General features: G+C 40.3%; 2 protein-coding genes across 4 annotated transcripts in view; both read left to right on the top strand.

Annotated features, from left to right (window-relative positions):
• KCNQ5 (potassium voltage-gated channel subfamily Q member 5) overlaps nucleotides 1–6029 on the top strand; it is a 244582-nt gene extending 238553 nt beyond the window's left edge. For both annotated transcript variants that reach the window (XM_015859067.2, XM_015859068.2), the window contains one exon: nucleotides 388–6029. In XM_015859067.2, the coding sequence (XP_015714553.1) occupies nucleotides 388–1329 (942 nt within the window). In that variant the 3' untranslated portion in view covers nucleotides 1330–6029. The remainder of the gene's footprint in view (nucleotides 1–387) is intronic.
• Nucleotides 6030–6102: 73 nt separating this feature from the next.
• On the top strand, nucleotides 6103–21949 carry DDX43 (DEAD-box helicase 43). Of its 2 annotated transcripts, XM_015859071.2 has the most exons (17): nucleotides 6103–6892; nucleotides 6972–7027; nucleotides 7185–7302; nucleotides 8539–8646; nucleotides 9425–9506; nucleotides 10797–10953; nucleotides 11032–11150; nucleotides 11407–11517; nucleotides 12470–12611; nucleotides 15560–15660; nucleotides 16212–16299; nucleotides 17846–17973; nucleotides 18641–18750; nucleotides 18887–19025; nucleotides 19811–19898; nucleotides 21079–21213; nucleotides 21535–21949. In XM_015859071.2, exons 1-16 carry the CDS (start codon nucleotides 6559–6561, stop codon nucleotides 21184–21186), a joined length of 1989 nt encoding a protein of 662 aa, XP_015714557.1. In that variant the 5' UTR covers nucleotides 6103–6558; the 3' UTR covers nucleotides 21187–21213; nucleotides 21535–21949. The 2 variants fall into 2 exon arrangements, with proteins under 2 accessions (XP_015714557.1, XP_015714558.1); XM_015859072.2 differs by lacking the exon at nucleotides 11032–11150 and having other exon boundaries at nucleotides 11393–11517.
• The last annotated feature ends 134 nt before the right edge of the window (nucleotides 21950–22083 follow it).

The raw sequence follows: 22083 nt of genomic DNA, 5'->3' as shown, positions 1-22083 counted from the left end.
TCGTGGTTTTGTCTTGTTCTGTTGCTCTCGACTTTTGCGTATTTTATTGCCGGTTTCAAATGATGAACAGGCAAACTAACCTTCTCTGCTACCTGTTTCCTATATACGACATAAAAGATATATGAATCATATTACTTCAGCTGCGTTCCATGTACAGAAAAATAAGAATGAAAAAATTGCAAGTTAATGATTTTTTCCCTTTTTATCAGCTTCCTTATGAAAAACCTGTAGCTCAAAGGCTTCTGACGTTATTTTTCATGAGTCAATAGCTTGTATCAAGCTCATAACATTTTTCTCTTCAGCAGTTACATTTTCCTTCTACTTGGGTTCCAAATATTTCAAACTGATATTCTGCATTATTCTTAAGCTTTTCCTCTTCTCCTGTAGGTACAATCCATTGAGTCAAAACTGGACTGCCTGTTAGATATTTATCAACAAGTTCTGAGAAAAGGATCTGCATCAGCGCTCACTTTGGCTTCATTTCAAATGCCGCCTTTTGAATGTGAGCAGACTTCTGATTATCAAAGTCCATCCGATAGCAAAGATTTGTCTAACTCTGCACAAATTAGTGGATGTGTATCCAGATCAGCTAGTGCCAATCTGCCTCGTGGCCTACAGCTAATACTGACACCAAATGAATTTAGCACTCAGGCTTACTATGCTGTTAGTCCAGCTATGCATAGTCAAGCGACACAAGTGCCAAACGATGGACATACGACAGTTAACAACACATCAAACCAAATAAACCAGGCAACTAAGCCAGCAACTCCAACAACGCTGCAAATACCACCTTTCTCATCAGTGAAGCATATCAATAGGCCTGAGCCCATTCACATTATTCCTGTAACCACACAGGAAAATATTTCTGATGTCACCGCTTGCCTTGTTGCATCAAAGGATAACGGACAAGTCGCTCAGCCCAGCGCAACCAGGGATCTCACGTGGAGAAAAGGACTGGATACGGAAGGGGAACCTTTGCTCTCAGTTAAACCTGTGGCGCAAATGGACTTAGGAAAATCTTTATCTATACAAAACCTTATACAGTCAACAGAAGAACTGAATGTACAGATTACTGGCAGTGACTCCAGTGGTTCAAGAGGTAGCCAAGATGTATACTCCAAATGGAGGGAGTCAAAGTTATTTATAACTGATGAAGAGTTGGAGACAGAGGCAGGAACAGAGACTACTGAAGCCATCTCTCGCCCACTAGTGGAAACAGCTCTCTCCACTGACTCTCTAAGGACTGGAATATCAAGATCATCTCAAAACATTTGCAAGACAGGGGACGGTACAGAAGCACTCAGTCTGCTCCACGTCAAACTTAAATAACGGCTTGTAGGCTTTCTTCATTGGCTGAGTCATTCCTCCAGTCATACATATCAGAGCATGAACTATTTTGAAAGCCTTTTTAATGAGATAAAATCACAAAAACAGGATGAATCTGAAAAGCAGTCGAATGAGCCCATATCTTCTAGTTGCATGAAAATGCATGTTCAAGTGATGGCTAAAATTCAGATTTATACCTACAGTATGGCAGCCTTTCATGTAGTACAGTAGGTTTAAATAATGAATTGCCTACAAAGCTAATGCTGCAGGATGTATCAAAAAGCAAAAATTTGAGCATTTAGACCTAGTGCCGTTTCTACAGGGCGAAAGTAAAAATTGTAATATTTAAAGCACTTTGCTTCTGAACTAATTAAATATATATATATATATATATGTCCTGATTTAGATGATAGTTTATGTTTACAACAGAGAATTATTTACAGCTGCTAGCAAGGTACCAAGGAAATCAGATACACGGGATTAGAAATGGCTGCCAGTTGCAAGATACACACATTAGCTCATCAGTAATGAATTATTTTTAACTCTGAAAAGCAGTATGATAATATATCCATCTGGTTTTTGATGATTTAGTGTTGTGGCAAAGTACCCGACACACCACTACTATCCTGTTGTTCTTTACAATGAGAACGTTTTATAGTTATGAAAGGTTTGTATTCTAAGGGTCAAGGCTGGCCTTAAAAATGGATAAATTGGGTGCCTGCACTAAGAATGCAAGGGAATCTCTCCTTTTTTTTTCGCTGAGGAACTGTCTTGTGAATCTGACACATTCTGGCAGCAGTATGTGAGGCAAAGATGCAGGCACTGCCTTCGTTGTAGAAGCAGTATTTCATTCATTTGAAGATCTGACAGTCCTCATTGCAGTCACAACCTGATGCCAGGACAGTAGTTCGTGAGGCTGGGTTGTGAGGGGAAAAAAAGGAGCTGAAATGGAGTGAAACTAAAGAGGACAAAATGGGGAAGAGGGACACACAATCGGTGAGGGAAAAGGAATAAAGATTGAGATGGACAGGAAGGGAAATAAGATCCCACAAAGTAAAAGAAGGAAAGTAAAGAGAGAAATATATATATTTTTAAATTCCAGCCTGTCAGTCACAGATAGTGAATGCTAGTTCCAAAAAAGCCATGGAGGCAACCAGAAATGGAGATGGAAGTAGGAAGACAACCCTACCTGAAAAAATTGAAGGCAGTTGTTTTATTTTTTTTTAATTTTTGTGTGTGATTTTTGTTTGATTTTGCTCTTGGGTTTTTGGGGTTTTTTTTGTTTTTTTTTTTTGTTTTTTGTTTTTTTTTCTTTTTTAAATAAAATGTGAGGAGGAAAGAGAGAATTTGGTCCAGCCTTTATAGCTCAACACTTTGTCCCAGCTGCAGTCATTTCTTACAAGGTTTCCAGTAGAGGACCTTCAGGCTCTTTCCTCCTAAAACCTGAGGCTTAAAATAACAAGCCGACATCAGACTGAGCATTCCTGCTTGATACATCCTCTTTTTTCTTATCCTACCTACACTTCGCTTCTGTTGAGATGCAGGAGCAGTGTTAGTGCCTATCTGCACATCCCCAGCAAGGCTTCACCACTGGAAGAACCCATGCAGAGCCGAACCAGGCTTTCATTTTCCCCAGCTGAAGAAGGTTTCTGTGTGTTGCCTCCCTGCAAAATTCATACCCTACCTGCACCACAAGCTTGTAGACAACCTGACTTGGGCTCAGCTTCCTTCTAGCAGCAGAAACAGTGAATGTATGGGGGTGCCAGTGCCAGCTCACTCAGGGCAGTGTTTTCTCAAGGCCCAGACCTGCTGGGAACTTACTATGTACATCCAAAATGTCACTCCAGTCTTAATCATGGCTTAATGCTGTAGATTGTATTGTGAAGGACTTGATCTGTTTACTATGAAACCATTGTAATTTCTGCTTCCATATTTCCTTTACAAAAGTATTCCTGGATATTACATGATAACCTTATTATGTGAAAGTACATGCAAACTGTAGAGTGTATATATTGTGTCATTATGTGGGGTCCATGGATGGTACACTGTGCTCCACGGCTCACGCCAGAGCAAACTTCAGCTGTTATATCCTGAAAGACACCTTGAAGCACAATTTCCTCACCACTGATTTGCCATATAATTTACCACGTTCAGCCTTTCCTGTTTTCTCTAATGTGCGGTCTGGTTATACGAAAACCTGATTACAACAGTAATTTTGTGAAGATAAATAGATTTTTTTTCCATTCATTTAACTGATTTGAATGTCTGCAGCTCATCCAGGCGTATCTGAAAGTTCAAAGTACAATTCAAAAGTTTAAAACTTAGAAGTTTTTAGGCTTTTCTTCCTTTTTTCTTTTTTTTTTTCTTTAATTTCTGTGTGGTTTATGGTGCCTTTCTTGCCTTTTATATGAAGCCTCCTGCCAGCCTAAGCATACACCCGCCCTTAGGTTCAGCTCAGGAGCACGACATGAGGCACATGGCCACATGTGTCAGTAACAAAACTCCCCTCCTTGATGGGACAGAAAACTAAAGGCATCATGAATTGGCCTCCAATCTTCCACCTTTGCCTACATGAGCTGATCACTGCCTCCCACTGAGCCAGGAAGGAGGCAACGGGAGAACTTAGCTTTGGCTCTGACTGTACACATCCAGTACCAGAAGCAGGGCCTTGGGTTTTGCTGATAATTTATCTCACAGAAACTTGGTATTTTTGCCTTAAATGACATGCTTGAGTCCTTCTAATTTTAAGTTAATTTATTTAATACAATGTTGTGCACAAAAGAATGAATTCTATAAATTATGTATGAAAATGTTAATGTCTTTACAAAGTAATAATAAATCCAGAATATCGTATCTTTTCAAATCATGGTTTAAAAACCTGATTTTTTTTTTTCTTTTATGCTCACCGTTATTATTTTTGTAGCTGCAAGTCTTATCATATAGGATTTTTTTATTATTATTATTGATAGAAAATAGAGTAGTGACTATATGAAATTATGGAGAGAAAGAATTGTTTGTTTGGATTTTTATAAGCTTTGCTCATATTTCATCTGTGGGAGTTTCCTGTTTCTGCCCTCTCTCTTTAAACGGCAGCGTCATGACTGACAGTCATTCATTGGTTTCACAAAAGAAGGACCTGTCTGGCTTTTCAAGCCTTGTCTTGAGCTGTTTATTAAATTCAGGCTCATGACAGCTAATAAAAATTTCTTATGACTAGGGACAGAGGACAGAATTTCTTCTGACTCTGAATCCATTAGAGGGTTGCTGAAGAGAGAATGTGAACCTAGAAGAGCTTCAGGAGTTAAGCTTTATCCAAATAACCGCTTTCTGATCAGTATATTTCTTGTACTTGATTGAAGAGAGAACCAAATAGTTTTGATGACTATTATTTCTTTAAGAATTTGTATTTGCTCCTGGCTTATATGACCTATACTTTTTATTTAAATATGAATATAGTGGTTTAGCCTAGGGTTCAAGATTGCAAAGATCATACACTTTTATTCACAGTGCCCACGGTTGTCACCTATTTGCAAATTAATCCTACCTAAAGTGACCGCTCTCCTTATAGTACAGTGATGAGCAATTCACCTGCTCTTCTGTGGTGAGTCAGATCATGCTGAATTGCTGATCTGCTGCATAGTAGAACATCTGAAGTACAGTAGTATTTCTGGATTCAGACCTGCAAGCCTTACTCAAGCAAAAATTCTATTGAATTCACTAAGAATTTGTCTTGAGTCGGGAGCTCAGATTCAAATCCTTACTTTGTTGGGCATCTGTTTAAAGTGAGAATGGTAATATTCCAATTATTTCCTGAGGAAAGTTAAGACTTAGCTGAATTTACCCACGTCACATTGACTATATAAGAGATAACGCACAAAGTACTGATGTAAAAAGGGAAGAAGGGATGTTTTTTAAAGCACATAGGAAAGGAAAATTATCAGAAAAGAGGAGTAAGGAGGAAAAGAAATATAACAGCAAATGAATTGGGGGGAGGGGGGGAGAGGGGGGAAGTGTAAAGACCTGAGGCTAAATTCATCCTTGGATGGCTTCACTGACTTCAATGAATTCTCTGCCCAACTGGGTGAAGTTCAGCCTTCGCCGAGATAACCAGGCTCAGTTCTGCTGACTGAGGAACTGAACCCACCTATACCAGGAACGAACTTGCCTCTCTGGGCCAACTTTTGTCCTGACTCAAATGTCATGCAATCCTTTTGGATTATTTACAGAATCACGAGGTTTGAATGAGATACAGGTCAGAAAAGAATTTGCCCCAGATACTTCTGCTTCACATTTTTATTACTTCCAAAGCGTGTTAATCGACTTAATTCAAATGGATTACAACGTCACACAAAGTGCTGTCACTGTCTTAAAAAAACTGGTTTTAGAAACAAGAATTGTACCCTGCGGGGTCAGTGGAAGCGTGTCATATTTCCCTGTTTGTTCACCTGGATACAGATGTGGCTGTACCCTGAGCTATGCACAGGACAATTCCGGATATACCCAACACCACCTGCTATTGGAAGCATCTTTTTTTACTTCTTTGCAAGATAAAAGGCCAGTTTGGCAACAGGGTGAGGACATATGAAGTCTGTTTCCACTGACCCTGCAGGGGAGTTAGCCAGTACATTAACAATGTTAATTGTAACTTCTTGACAAAGTTGAATCCATATTGTTGTTAATAAAAAAAAATCATTTGGAAAGTACCAACCATGCTTTTGTGGTGGCTCTTTACACTCAAAAATCTACATCTTTTTGTGGCAAAATATCACAAAGGAAGTTTGCCGGTGTAAAAAAAAAACGGTTTACAGCAGAGTTTACTGAAGTTTTGAAGGCAGCAGTTCAGGATTTATCGAAGCTGGGAAGCTGACAACGTGTGAGCAGCCCACAGCAGCTGCCCTGCCCACTGAACGAGGCCCTTGGGGCTGCATTGTGAGGGCTGAGAGCTGCAGCATCCCTACATTGCCCGGCTCCCTCTGCACAGAAGGCTCCACAGGAGGCCATAAGCAGCGTAGCCCAGCACAACCAGCACTTATCAGCCCCAAAGGAGCGTGAGGCGCTGCGACTCCCCCCACAGCCCCCAACGGTCCCACAGCGTCCTGAGTCTCCCCTATCCCCGCTCCATCCTATAAACCGGCCAATCGCTGCTTGTAAAGTCACTGGTGCTGGCCAATGAATGTGCTCACAGCCTATAGGGCGGCAAGGCACGTTACCGGTGGCTGCCGGTGAGTGGGCATGTCCGACTGGGAGGAGAGCGACGACGAGGCCGCGGGGGCGCCGAGGCCGTCGCCATCTTCTGCCGTTGCCGCCTTGCCCCTGTGGCAGCCGCCGGCCACCCCTCGGCCGAGCTGCTCCCCGACGGAGGGCGACTTGCGGCGGAGGGGTGCGAAGTGGCGGCAGGAGGCGGCGGCGAGCCTCGGTGAAGAGGAACGGGACTCCGGCGAGGGTGGCAACCGGCGAGGGCGGGCAGCGCGATGGAGGCACCCGAGAGCCACCTCAGGCAGAGCTCAGGAGGCCGGGGAGCCTCTCTGCTTCTTCATCAGCAGCGCCCTGGTCGGGGGTTTGATAGGTAACAGCAGCCACGTCCCCTGTTAGGATTTAGTTTGTGAGAGTATTGCTGGTGTTACAGAGATTTCTCCTTGTAACAGGTCGGGGAGGAGCTAAAATAAAAGAACTTGAGGAATCTTCGGGTTCTAGGATACAGGTACTGTGTGTCCTTCAGTTATTGGGGGTATCACTTGAGTCATAGAATCCTAGAATGCTTTGGGTTAGAAGGGAAGATAGTTTCCAGTGTATGCTTATACGTAAAGTTTGTCTGATCTGTGTAGCATTAAAAACTCCATGGACTTTTATGAATACAGGTTATTAAGGGAACCTCTGAAGCAGAAGTGAAGATTTTTGGCAGCGCTGCTGTGCAGAACAAAGCCAAGGTGTTAATTGATGAAGCAGTTGTAAGCTGTGGACAAAGCAACTCCAGAGGTGGGACTGAGAAATTTAACAAGTGTGTTAATGGGAGGGTGTAAAAAAGACCATAGGTCGTCTTTCTTCGTATTGGTAGTTTGAAGTGGTTTTATCATCTCAGTACTTTATCGAAGTGAAATGAATGGCCTTGATCTTAGAGCAGAAATATCCAGACATCCTGCTCTGTCAGCTGGTAATGGCTTCCCTCCTTCAGATAACAGACTTCTGTGAATATCTCTTCCCAGGTTTTTCCAATAAATGTCATATTATTTGCTTTCTCACGCTATCAGTCTTGCCATTTACAAATCCAAGTATCGCTTCTAGGATGGGTTTTAATGTAGTATCTTGGCAATTACATAATTAAGTTTGTACAAATGTGGACTATGAAGCAAACATACCAACTACAGTAAGGGTGAATCCTTTTCACAGGGCCTTAATGTTTAAGGTTTGATGTTGCACATTATGCCTTACTTTACTGGGTTTCAGTGCATTTTGTGGCTATGTAAGTAATGATCATTCATGAAGATGCTGGTATTTGATGTTTGGCTTGTTTAACTGCACAGTAAGTCCTGAGGGAGAGGAACCACATCCATAGTTATTGCTCTGAGGCACTGATGAGGAAAACGAATTAAGAATAGTGTTCCAAATATAGAATAAGGAATGGAGTAGCCATGAGTGCAGGCTTTCAGAAGTGCCCCAGAAGGTAGTCTAGAATGTTTTCTTCAAGAAGCAAGGATTAAGTAATGCATCCTACATGTGTGTAACTGTAACTGCTGTTTTCCCCTGTATTTTGTGAGAAGCATTAACCTCATCAGAAAGGGGATGTGGAGTGTAATTTCACAGAAGCTTTATTTTGGTGATCTTGGATGCCTTAGAAGTAAATCTTGTAGCTGTTGAAAATAAAGCTTCATTTGCTATCGCCTGCTTGGCTCACATCTTTCCCAACAGCCCCCTGCTCAGCAAGCAACCTGTACAACTGGAGGAGAAGCATTGTGGAACCTGTCCCTGCTCTAACTAAAGATGATTAGATGCTTCCTTTCTTAGCAGAAGTGTGTTTGCATGTTTTTCTGCTACCGCTTCAGGCTGAGACCTAAGCAAAGAACTCTCTTCAAGTGTTTTTATGTCTGTTTAAGATCACGTAAGTGGTTTGCAATGCAAAATGAAAACAAGGTGTATGTTTGGGGAGAGGGAGGTTCTTCTCCCCTATGCTTCCAATAGATCCATCAGACAGCAGCTTCCATACTGACTCCACAGGAAAATCCTTGGATGTTACCAATCCTGAAAATACCCCAAAGAAACCCGTGATCAACTGGGCCTCTCTTCGAGAAAACAAAGCCAAATATGAGGCTATGAAGTGGGCAGGTTAGTTATAAAATTTTGATTGTATGGTATTCACAGAATCACAGAATTGTAGGGGTTGGAAGGGACCTCTAGAGATCATAGAGTCCAACCTCCCCTGCCAAAGCAGGTTCCCTACACCACGTCACACAGGTAGGCGTCCAGGCAGGTCTTGAATATCTCCAGACAAGGAGAATCCCACCTCCCTGGGCAGCCTGTTCCAGTGAACAGCCTGTTCTTCCATAGTATAGATCTCTTGCATGTGTAAGCATTCTCAATTTTTGCTTTGAGGCTATGGAATCTTTCAGTGTCCCAATCAGTTAACCACATTCATGAAGTGAGCATGTCAGCATTTCTTAGAATGGTCATGGAGGGTACCAGTCACTGTGATGAGTCTGCAGTTACTGGATTAATGTGCCACAGCCTTTGTAAATGGTGTGGTTTTGTAGCACTGTAGTGGCTGTAGCAGAAATCTGAGTGTTATCAAAATACTGTACTAGATCATAGAACCACCAAGGTTGGAAAAGACCTCAGAGATCATCCAGTCCAACCGAATAATAGATATATTAGCAGCTATTATTCTAGTGCTGGAAGGCAGGGAATGGTTCTTTTGCAGGTGTTTAAGTTTTTTTCAGAGTTTTCAGCTTTTATTCAAACCACTGTTGCCTACCAATGTTTTTAGATTAGCTCTCTAGTACTAAGCATAGACTATTTGGATTTGAGATTTCCACTTTAAGCTTCAAAAGACTTACCCTGAATGTCCAGAGTTTCTTACTGACTCCCTTTCCTGTGATTGTTTAAGACCTGCCTCCGATTGAGAAAAACTTCTATAAGGAATCATCAAGGACTGCATCCATGTCACCGGCAGAAGTGGAACTGTGGCGGTAAGATCATTTCTGTAGGGAATTGTGTGCTCGGCACAAATGACTGTAGCATAACAAAACCCACATGGTAGGTGATGAAATACTGAGACAGCTATTAATGTTAGAAGGAAGGAAGGGACCTCAAGGATCATGTAGCTCCAACCCCCCTGCCTAGCAAGGCCACCAAACATACACCTTTACTAGATCAGGTTGCCCAGGGCCCCGTCCAACCTGGTCTTGAACACCTCCAAGGACGGGGCATCCACAACCTCCCTGGGCAGCCTGTTCCAGGGCCTAACCACTCTCCTAGTGAAGAACTTCCCCCTAACATCCAACCTAAATCTTCCCTCTTTTAACTTAAAACCATTTCCCCGTGTCCTGCTATTGTCAGCCCTTTCGAAGAGTTTACTCCTCTCCTGGGTGTAGGTTCCCTTCAGGTATTGAAAGGCTGCAATGAGGTCACCCCACAAACTTCTCTAGGCTGAACAAACCCAACTCCCTCAGCCTGTCCTCATAGGGGAGGTGCTCCAGCCCCTGATCATCTTCGTGATCAGTGATAACCTGTCTCTTCTTAGGGGCTCTCTCTTTGGAATTAAACAGCTTTCATTACTTTTCTTTTTGTATGGTTAGTTATTTTTCTCTTTTACCTTTTCACAGTGAGGGGCCTGACACTGTTTCCTTAGTAGTGTTACAGTTCTAGCTAGTCAAGAGCAGCAGCACATTGTTTTGTGGCTTCAGAACTTGCACCGATCAACAGAAGCACTTCTGTTATAAGCACAGGAATGTTTTTCACCTTATGAATTAGTTTTAGGGGGAGAATAAAAGATGATCAATGAAGCTGCTCCTGAAGTATTTGGGGAAGGTTTTAGCCAGAATATAGGGTTCCAGCATAGAAGTTCAGTCCGTTCCCAAGAGCCATCTTTGGATATAAGACCTTGTAGCAGCTCTTTAACTTCATGATAGAGTATGGCTGAAGTGTGATAGGACAGTGCTACAGTCCTTGTTAATATTCATATACGATTTCAAGTTGTTCATACTTAAGAAAGAATTAACTATGAGAATAATTCATAAGCTTACTGTGAGTCCTACAGGAGCATTTCTCCAGTGAGAGTTATTTGAAGGTTAAAGGAATAAGTAGAAATTTCATAGGAGAACCTAATTATTATTTATATTTTTTTTAATTGATTGTTAATCTGAAGGGCGGGGGGGGAAAGAAACACAAAAAAACATGTCAAAAGGTGCAGTCTTTTGTGCTAGCTTCGCTTCTTCAGGTAGATTTTAAAGCTAATGTCATACTTTAATTCTATACAGGAAAGAAAATAACAATATAATTTGTGATGACTTAAAAGAAGGAGAAAAGCGCCGCATTCCCAATCCTGTTTGTGAATTTGAAGATGCGTTTGAGCAATATCCTGGTATTATGGCTAACATAAGGAAAATTGGTTTTCAGAAACCTACACCAATTCAGGTACTTCTTCCATTTTGATGACTCTTTAACTGAAGCTTAGGAGAAAAACGTATCTAAGTGTTCATTGTTTTATGTTAGTCCCAGGCATGGCCAATCATACTGCAAGGAATTGATCTTATTGGCATAGCACAGACTGGTACCGGGAAGACATTAGCTTACTTAATGCCTGGATTCATTCATTTGGCTTCACAACCAATGTAAGGACTGTTCATGTATTTGAGTTGTTTAGATGTGGATACTTTCTCTTCTGAAATAATGGTTTTCTAGTAATAATTATTATAACAAACCTGATGGAAAACGTATGGGACTTGTAACATAAATCCCTTTATGTTGTAGCGAAGTATGTAGCAGTGTATTGCAGAAGTCTAGAGGAGCGTAGAAGTGTTCTGTTGTCAGATGTGACACATGTTGCGTAGCCTCTTATACTCCCATTCTTAAGATGTTTTATTGCAGACCCAAAGAGGAGCGTGGAGGGCCAGGAATGCTAGTCCTCGCTCCCACCAGAGAACTGGCACTTCAAGTAGAGGCAGAGTGCTCGAAGTACACATACAAAGGGTTTAAAAGGTAATTTCCCTTCTCACTTGTTTTAAGTTGCATTTTCTACCATTTGTGGCCTAATTTCTCTCCCGAAACTGCATTTATTAAGGGGAGAGGGTGCTAAAAGTGTTCATGTTTCCTCAGTTTCTGTGATGCCTGCTTGACTGCCCTCATGGTGAAAATCTTATCTTTGTGGTTGTGTCTTCTGCATTGCAATTGCATTACCTCACATACTTCTCATATGGACAGCTGAGTAGAGCTGTTTTCTCTTTGCCATGCACTTAGTTTTATTCGACAGCAAGATCTTCCCAAACCTTGCCAACCTCAGACTGAATTCCTAACTTCTCATGCCATGCACTCCAGCCTCTTGCCTGTTCTGGTAGCTGCTGGCTGCACTTGTGTTAGTCTGGACAGATCTGGGAACTGAGGCGGGGTTATGAAAACTGGAAGTGCTGGTATTTGGTACTTGTGAGACCACACCTCAAGCAAAGGAGAATAGTGAATTCTCTTGAACTGCTCCTGGCTGTGTTCTCTATAATATACAGCCGTTTTTCTTTACTCTGAGATTATGCTGCTGAATAACATTCAGTTTCCTTCCCACCCAAGTCTTTCCTACAAAGCTATATTCTTCCAGCATGAGGGCCGAGATCCATGAGGTTATTCCATCCCCATCCTTGCTTTTCTTAGACTGCATGAGATTGCTGTCAGACCATTTCTCCAGCCTTTCGTGGTCCTTAAATAACTGCCCTGCCCTCTAGTGAATTAACTGCTTCCTTAATTTGGTGTCACCCACAGCTCTGCAAGAGTGCAAGCTGTTAAATAGGCATTGCTGTATTTTGAAACCTACTTCTAGGACTCTCTGGTAGCTTTGTATAGCAGCCTGCTTCTTCAAATGAAGCAACTTTGTGGTATTTAAGAAAGATAAACCTCAGCTGAACCTTAACACTCTTCTGCTAATCATTGTTATTGCTTTTTTCAGTATCTGCATATATGGTGGTGGGGACCGAAAAGCGCAGATAAATGTGGTGACCAAAGGTGTGGATATTGTTATTGCTACTCCTGGGAGACTGAATGATCTTCAAATGAACAACTTCGTAAACTTGAAGAGCATAACGTACTTGGCAAGTAGCTGATGTGGAAAAATAATGCACCAACTGGGAAATGGTGACTTAGTGTGAACTCAAGGTTTAACTTACTGTTCTTTAAACACTCTGAATCTCAAATGAAACACTGGGATTGTTGTCAGGGGGATGGTTTGGGCTTACTGTGTTAAAGGTAAGGGATATTCCTTGGAGAAAAGAAATAAGGCTTCTAGAACAGTAAGCATCTCAAAGTTGATGATTTATTATCTCACTCTCATAATCTTTGTCATTTCAAAGTTAGTTTTGCCAAGAGCAGTTACCAATAGATCACAGAATCACAGAATTGTAGGGGTTGGAAGGGACCTCTAGCGATCATGGAGTCCAACCCCCCTGCCAAAGCAGGTTCCCTACACCATGTCACACAGGTAGGCGTCCAGGCGGGTCTTGAATGTCTCCAGAGAAGGAGACTCCACCACCCCCATGGGCAGCCTGTTCTAGTGCTCCATCACCCTATGAAATGCCTTTCCTGAGTTGGCTTTTCCTCTTCTTTTAAAGGCTGCTAATGACTTGAGTTCTTAGTAGATAAACCAGTTAGGTACCTGACAGTTTGGGTGATTGATTTGTTTTCATGTCTGTGGCAAAATAGCCATGCAAATACCATTAACGGATTCATATGCTTTCTTTTCATTCTTGTTTTTGCTGGTCACCTGATTCTATTGCTATTTTATAAAGGATTTCCATATGCTTGCATTATTTGTTTTACTTAATTGTTGATTTTTTTGCCTAGTCTGACGGTTCAGCCTGCTTTTCTTCCTTTATTCCCAAGTGCTAAGTATGTACCATGCTTTAGCAAATGAGCTCCAATTCTTGGTAATGTTGGTGAGCTCCCTTGCAGAACCAGTGGTGGTGTAGCACTATGAGATATTTTGCCATCTGCAAATCATACTACTGTTAGAGCCTATAGGTGAGTAGCCTAAGGTAGAAAACACACAATTAGTAAGCAGGAAAAGGCAGGGCCTGAAAACTTGCTTTCTTGGTACTATAGGAACTTCAGTAATCTTCTGGCAAGGTGAAGTGCAGCCGTGCTACAAGCACACACTGCTTTACAAAGCAAACTGTGTGTGTGACTAAAATCAGATGCTTTGGTACATGCAGGATGAGATCACTAAAACGAATTAGCTATAAAATTGAAAAATATGACCTAAAACGGGAGTAAAACTTCATTGTTATACCTCAAGCAATTACATGTTTTCAGCAGACTGAAATCTATGTAAGGACTATGTTTTGAGAACTGGTTAATATCTCGTGCCTCAGACTTCATGGATGTGCTCTGATTCTTCCAGCCCTGTATGAAACCACTGTTTATTTTGTAACTGCTGCCATAAACCTTTTTCTTTGCAGCTTTTTGTGTTTCTATATAGAAGATGTTTTCTATTTCTATAGCTTCTTTGTCGATTTAGCCAGCAAATAATTTAACCCTGCAGCCTTATTTTAGAGATAAAAGAGTGTTATCGATTTTTAAACTTAAGAATGTGGATATAGAACACTTCATTAAAGAGCTCTATTTACGATTTGCATTTAAAGATATTGATGAGGCTTGTGAATTGTCCCCAAGTGCAGAGTGGTGTTGTTATTATGCAGTTGTTTTGCACAGGGTTTCCAAGGGAGAGAACTCACCCATGAGAGTGTGTTGTAGCTACAGCTGTTATCACAGAATCACAGAATTGTAGGGGTTGGAAGGGACCTCTAGAGATCATCGAGTCCAACCCCCCTGCCAAAGCAGGTTCCCTACACCACGTTATCTGTTTTCTCTGTTTTGGTGAGGAAATCTGTTGTGCTTTTTTGTTTTGTTACTTAAAAACCAACCCAGAAGTACCCATTGTTAGAGATGGTTAATTATATTTGAATATATGTTATACACAAGGTAAGCTGGAATCATCAGGGGTTTTGTCATCTTGCCTGACAGAGCCATCAAATTAGTTGCAGTCTCGAGTCAATTTTTTAGTAATCCAGTCAGGTAGAATGCTGTTTTTCCATGATTTCTGAAGAAGCACTGGGAAATTGGTTATATACATCCTTTTGATTGTTTACACTGCATATGTCATTTCAAGATTGCATTCTGTCTTGCTGTGTTCAGGATAAACCAGGATTCATTTGTCAGTAATTTGAGTGGATTTTTTCTAATGTAAGGACGTTGGAGCTGTGTGTGAGTAATTGGGAAGTGACTGGGGAAAGAATATACTAAGAAGGATATGCTAAACCGTAAACTAGGATGTAAGTAGATGGGAGCAATATTTTCATTCTTTAATTATTAAAAGTAATATACAAAAAACCTCAAACTTACCCATAACTATTTTAATTAAAGAAAATAATTTTCATGCGGGGGAAAAAGTGGCCTGCAAGAGCCGCTTGCCAAAAGGAATAGCTGAAATGGTATTAGCAAACAAGTATGTATGTATAGATAACAAGAAGTGTAAGATGTTCTCAACATCATAGGATAAGGGTTTGTTCCCAGTAGTCATGCTAAAAACTTTCAGCTCCCCTGCTCTCTCCCATAGTGAAATAAGTTTGAGCTTGGAGAATGTTGGTATCTTAGCATGAGCCAAAAGGTACAGTCTGTCTTTTTTCCTAGTTCATATAAGGGTCTAACTTGGTACATGTCTAAAAACTTTCCATTGAGAGTCTATTGTGCAGGGATCCCCTTTTGTGAGTGTTTTATAAAACAAACCAACAAAATCTTCAAGTATGCTCCTTTCTTGCCTTTATGTTCTCAGATCATATGGTTTTTTTCTTGTTCTATCTGCAAATGTACTGCTAATGAAAAAGACCAAAAGAAATGGGAGAGGTGTAACAAAGTGAACAGGTTTTGCCATAAATTAGGAAATGGCTCCTGAAATAAAGACAGTTACCATGAAAGTGATCTGCTGTGAAATGTCTTGCTGAAACCCTTAGCCAAAGAATAGATGCAAACCCCTTGTTCTAAGCAGGTTTTAGATGAGGCTGACAGAATGCTGGATATGGGATTTGAACCTCAGATAATGAAGATCTTAATAGATGTGCGGCCAGACAGACAAACTGTTATGACAAGGTATGTAAATTTAGTAGCACAGATTATTGAGCAAGTGATCAATGAAACATATACTGTTTTACTAAAAACTTTTGTTAGCCTGCAAGGGAATTGCTTCACGTTTATTTTTTATCTATGTCTAGTTGGTGCTGGTGAATCTTTTTTCCTCCTTTTCTGTTATTTTACATCAACCGTAGAAACGATTGTATTCTTTTCAAACAGGAAGGCAGCCTGGGAATGGTGTTAGGAGTATTTTACTGTTTCAGAGAAGAGAACAGTCTTGGAAGTTTTGAATTGAAAACTCTCGAGTTACTAAACAATGTATAGTTTTCATTAGAAAAACTACATAACTGTTACTCCTGATTTTAATCTGGAATGTTGCCTTGCAAGCAGGAGTTCTGTTTACATCAGTGAACTCCTTAAAATGATATCTAGATGTTGGGAGAGCTCACTTCTGTTACTCTGTACTCAAGTATCTCACTGGCATCTAAGACAGAAGAAGAAAAAGAAGCGCGATGAGATTTATAGAAGATTTTGCACTGTGTTCTCATCAGTCTTCTCGTCCCATGTAGTGCTACTTGGCCTGATGGTGTTCGTCGCCTAGCAAAATCCTATTTGCAAAATCCCATGATCGTCTATGTTGGCACTCTCGACTTAGCAGTAAGTTCTGTTGTTGTTTTAAAGTACCTGCAGTTTGACAAGGACATTTTTACCTGGAATTATATGCAAGTAAATGCAGATGACTTCAAAATTAGTCTGGAGTTTAAAAAAATTCCATGTTATTCTTTGTAAAGCTTCACAAGAAGTTTAGAAAGAACTTACGCTTCTGTAACATGATCTTGAAGTCCTGGATTTTCAATAGATGATACAAGAGAATGGAAGCTCCATGCTAAGAAAGTTCCATGCTAAATTTCTGGAGGTCACTTGTCTAGGTCAGGAACATGTGGTACTTCAAGAACTGTCTTCTGAAGTTCAAAGCTTTTAATGTACAGATGTAGTTGTCGTATTTGTGCAGTCAGATGTGGTTGGCTTAAGCAATGACAGAATTTACAGAAATGTAGGAGACCTTGGAACCACTAACATCCTGGCATAGAGATTGCTTTAGGTTTGCCTTTTAAATTATGGAGTTTTCCCTTTCAGTTTTACTTTCTTAGTCATAGGGAGTGAATAAATTTGATATCTGGCACACTTTCAGATGGAAGTAAGGGCAAATGTACTTTTCCTCTGTTATGCTGGCAACTGTGCTTTTGTCAAAGGCAAACGCATCAACAAGAGAGGATTGCAGTTTGACATAACAGCTATTGCAGCTCTATTGTCCAGCGCTTTCATCTCTTATGGAGCCTCATTCAATTGAGGAGGTGACTTCTGAAGGGGGGAAGGGTTTCCATGTGGAAGGAGAACTGTTCTACTTACCTGGTGGATCCTTCAGCTCTTGCTGTAAGGTTATGATGCAGGGCCACAAGAAAGCCTAGGCCTTTGTATCATTTAAATAGACTCACAGAATATTCCAAGTTGGAAGAGATTGCATGAGCCCAACTCCTGGCTCTACAAAACACCACACAAAGTTCAAACCTTATGTCTGAGAGCATTGGCTAAATGCTGCTTGAATGCCTGCAGCTTGATGTTGTGAATGGCTACCCTGGGGAGCCTGTCCCAGTGCCTCTGGTGAAGATCCACTTCCTGCTATCCAATCTTAAATTCCTTTGGTGCAGCTTCATGTATTTCTCTTGCGTGTAGTATACAAAGCCATTCTGTGGTAACCTTCAAATATAATGGAGTAAGGCTTTTATTAAAAAGCTGGTGTTCAAAGATTTGGGCAGAACTAATCATTGCAGGTAGCTGGTGAAACCTTTAAAAGCTTCTGCTTTCAAATAAGACTGCAATTGCTCCAACTTGCTCTAAATAGGCATAAGATACACTCCAGTTATTTTTTAGTTTATTTTAATTGGACTACTGTACTCTGTTCTAAACCAGTGTTAAGAATCTCTATAAATATGTGATTGAATAAACTGCTTAAGGATAAAATTAATTACTCTCCTAAAGCAACTGGAAAACAACAAATCTGCATCATTTGAAGTCTTAACTGACATGTTACTATTTCACAACTAGAATGTATAACAGCACAAAAACTAGTTTTGTAATATTATGAGTGGATAAATATATTATTCCAAGCTGTATAAGTATCATCCTTTCTGATGTTTAACAGGCAGTGAATACAGTAGAACAGAAGGTTATTGTTATTGAGGAAGAAGAAAAGAAAGCTTTCATGGAAAACTTCGTTGACTCTATGAAGCCAAAGGATAAGGCCATCATTTTTGTTGGAAAGAAGTCTACGTATGTAATTATTTCCTAGTATTATATCTGTGTGTTTTTCTGTTTGTTTTTTAACCAGAGGGATTCTTCAGAGAGAAATTAACGAATATAACAGTTCTTGTCAGTGGTGTGTTGGTAATTCTTGTTGTTTTTCCTGCGGACCATTTGACTAGGAGTTCACGTTCTTTTTTAATACTGGTAGTGCTGGTGAGAAGCCTCAATTTGACGTATTTGGAACAGATGTTTAAAATTCTTAAGGACACCTTAATATAAATTCATGGAATCACACAGAATGGTCCAGGTTGGAAAGGACCTCAAGGATCATGAAGCTCCAACCCCACCCCACCCCCCATAGGCAGGGCCGCCAACCTCCACATGTAATACTAGACCAGGCTGCCCAGGGCCCCATCCAGTATGGCCTTGAGCACCTCCAGGGATGGGGCATCCACAACCTCTCTGGGCAGTTTTTGCTGATTAGTAGCATTTTCTGATAGGCCTTTTCTGATAAGACATAGAAGGGCTTGAAATAGAAGTACATGAAGAAATAAAAACAGTTGGGAACATTTTGTGCTTGTTTCCATGTTGTTTTATAGAAAATATCACCTGATCTAGGTAGGGTTGTATTGCTGGCACGTTATCTTTCTGTTCTGTTATCTTTCTGCTGAACTATTGTTTTATTTCATGTTAGAGCTGATGATGTAGCAAGTGATCTTGGTGTACGAGGAGTTCCAGTGCAGTCTCTTCATGGTGACAGAGAGCAGTGTGACCGCGAACAGGCTTTAGATGACTTCAAGAAAGGTAGGTTTGTGTGTATAAAGTATATATTTCCTCTATGTGTCGAATAGGTACATTATACACTGGGAAATCAATGGGGCAGTGTGTGTTTTCTGTATATTTCATAAATCACATTCTCTTTTGATTGTCCTTAATTTAGGTAATGTCAGAATCCTGGTAGCGACTGACTTAGCATCCCGTGGCCTTGATGTGCACGATATTACTCATGTTTTTAACTTCGACTTCCCTCGCAACATTGAGGAATATGTTCATAGAGTAGGTCGTACTGGAAGAGCAGGGTAAGTTTTCACAATAAAATAGTAATATGTTATTGATTAACATCAGTATATGGTGCATTTTATAAGTGTTTCTGTTGTCAGACTCTAGAGTTACAAGTGATAGAGAATGGGAGAGCGAGGCTTCAAGATGTGCCAAAGTATACTTTTATGTTTTGAAATGCAGTTCAATTTAAGGCAAGCAAGGTTTCTGGTTATCTCTTTCTTTAAAGTCATTGGGAATTAAGGATGTCTGAAAGCTGATTGAAGCATTGGAGAGACCGACAGCTCCGAACACCCTTTGTACAGATATCCTTGTTTGTGTGTCTTCATGAGCTGTTGAGTTTCCTAGAAAACCCACTGGAGAAAAGAAAGGGGAGAGTCTGGAAAGGAACCCTTAGGAATCTGCAGGGTGTTTTGGTGTAGTTTGACATAAGGAGTTCTAATGCTACATCCCCAGACTGACACGTATGTGATAGTTTTCCCTGTATATATGTATGTGCCTGTGCTTATTTTAATTGTGATATTAACACATCTCTTCATTCTTAAATGTGTTGTCTTTGTGCTACGTTTATTGCCTATATACCTAAATTAGTTCTGCTAAATTAGTTCCCCATCTTAGCTAAGTTGCTCTGACCCTTACAAGAAGCTGCTTTGTCACGTGCCAAGTAAATGCTCTAGCCAGATATATGACAGTCCATAAATACTGCCTGTAGTCAAATGTATTACTATTGAAGTCAGTGGGGAGAACCGAGCAGCACAGATACCCATTATTACAAAGATCAACATTTATTCCATTTCTTGTCCAGACGTACTGGGAAGGCAGTAACACTTATCACTAAGAAAGACTGGAAGGCTGCATCTGAGCTGATTGATATTCTGCAGAGAGCAAACCAAGTAAGGAAAAATAATCGTGTTGCCAATGCTGTGAGCCCACTTAGTCTTTTGCTTGAACCCAGAGTTCAGGTCCTGACTCAAGTTGGGAATGTGGAAAGGAGGAGGGGTTTAATGAATATGAATTTAATTGTATTTATGCAGGACTAGGAGAGTTGTTACTGTGGATGTTCACGCCAGCTTTAATCACCGATTTGTCACCTAACAAGTCCTTAGTGCTGCACAATTTTCTGTTTGGTTTTGATTGGTTGTTTGTCTTCTGGGGAAGAAAACCAACAAGGTGAACCAAGAAGCAGTACTTTGAAACCACTTAGATAGAAATTAGAAGTGTTTTGTTCTGTATTCTGAGTCAACTGCTGTCCTTCCATGCTGCTTCTCCTACTGCAGACTCTGAAGTTCCCAGTTTGTTTGTTTTTTAATGTCATAGTATAACTAGGAGCAGGTCTTGGAGTTCAGGGGGGAAAAGACCATCTCTGAATCCCTACTTCCAAGAGTAATTGTTATAGCATCACTTACCTCACACACCAGGCTTTTTGTTGCAGCTGCATCCCTCACCTTCTTCAAACATTGCCAGCTTCAAGGATATCTGAGTTGACTTAGGAGTATATAAACATTCAGTTTCAGGGCAGTCTTCCATGCTTGTACTAAATTAGTGCTGTTTGCTTGTGACAAACCACAGAGGCAGTAAGCAGTCAAATACCATGCTCAGATATGCTGGAGGAGCTTGCTCTTGCTCAGGACATTGATTACTGACTGGACATCTTCCACCTGCTGTATGGCAACTTGCTACTGCAGGTTGTGTAGCAGTAGCAGTAGGTCTGTATTAGTAGTAGTAGGTCTGTATTCTTTTTTTAGCACGGAAAGATGCACTTTTAGATTAAATAAGGTGTTTTAATTAGTTACGTGTTGCCATCAGATATGGTGATGCTGGCATATATAGATAAGCTGAACATCCAGGCACACTGTGCTGATTATTTTTCTGTATGCTCCTATGTGAAAATAAAAAATTCTTATGCATTTCCACACAAAAACAAATCCAAAAAATAGTGGCAGAAGTCATAGAAAATAGCAGCACTGTGGTTTGGGAGCAGACAAATAAGTTACATATTTGTAAAAACCCAAGTCAAAAAGTTTTTGGAATTAACTTAAAACTGAGCATGGTTTTGTGTCGCTTCCTTATCAGGTAGTTCCCGATGAGCTTATTTCAATGGCAGAAAGATACAAACAACACCAAATCAGGAAAGAAATGGAAAAGGATATGGTGAGACCACAGAGAAAGTTCCCCAAGTGACTGGTGCCTTGAAATTACTAAAACAAAGTAAGTGATTAAAGATGTTTGCATCTATGGGCTTGGATTTAGAAGCTTATTTTCGTAGTGAATTATTTTCTGCATCTGTTCCATTTAAATAAAAGGTATTTTTTAAAATGCCATGGGAAAGGAAAGGTGATTATACAGCAACAAACCTTGTTTTGTGCTGACACTATTGTAGCTTTAACCTAAGGACAGTTAATGTCACAGGTATTTATTGTGTGATAAGAGTAACTTCTAAAGCCATTCTATACGGAATGAAAACAAATATGGATTTTTTTAATCATATGCAGTACTAACATGTAAGGATGTAATTTTTTTTTCTTACAGAGAACCGAATTACTGAATGTAAGCAGTGTTTGTGTTACTTCAATATACTGCACTTTTATGCTGAAGTGCCACATCTGCCAGTGGCGTGCCAAAGTATTTCACTGGATCACTTAGTTACATAACAATAACACCACCCCTGAACTGTGCGTTTCTTCCTTAAGCCAAAGTGGTGTTAACAGAGTCATAAAGAGCATCTTGGAGGAAAAAAAAAGACATTTGAATGTCAGCTTTCTCTCTGATAAAGTTCATTGACACTTTACACGTGAGTTTCAGGTTCTGTCACACGTGCTGTTACAGGTAATTAGAATCTTTAGAAGTTGTATTTGAGGCGACAATACAAATGATGTTTGATCTGAACTTGTGTTTCCTTGTGTCATGTGAATAAGCGGAAATGTAATAAACCGAATCTAAGTGAGATGAGAATGTTTTAGTAAGGTTATTCTCTAACAGCTCTTCCATCCTCCCCATTTCTTTTCTTGTTTGTAAGTGAGATGAAATCCAGTCTTTATTTAAGTTGGTAGGTAGTTTGCCTTCAAATAATAACAAAAA

The sequence above is a fragment of the Coturnix japonica genome, chromosome 3 (genome assembly GCF_001577835.2).
Source record: "Coturnix japonica isolate 7356 chromosome 3, Coturnix japonica 2.1, whole genome shotgun sequence".
Taxonomy (NCBI): Eukaryota; Metazoa; Chordata; class Aves; order Galliformes; family Phasianidae; genus Coturnix; species Coturnix japonica.
This window is presented reverse-complemented; position numbering and strand designations above follow the sequence as displayed.

Coding starts and splice junctions, on each gene's coding strand:
- DDX43 (XM_015859071.2), top strand. CDS start 6,559: ATGTCCGACTGGGAGGAGAGCGACGACGAGGCCGCGGGGGCGCCGAGG. Junction 6,893..6,971: donor CCTGGTCGGGGGTTTGATAG/GTAACAGCAGCC, acceptor TCCTTGTAACAG/GTCGGGGAGGAGCTAAAATA. Junction 18,751..18,886: donor TTTAGATGACTTCAAGAAAG/GTAGGTTTGTGT, acceptor TCCTTAATTTAG/GTAATGTCAGAATCCTGGTA.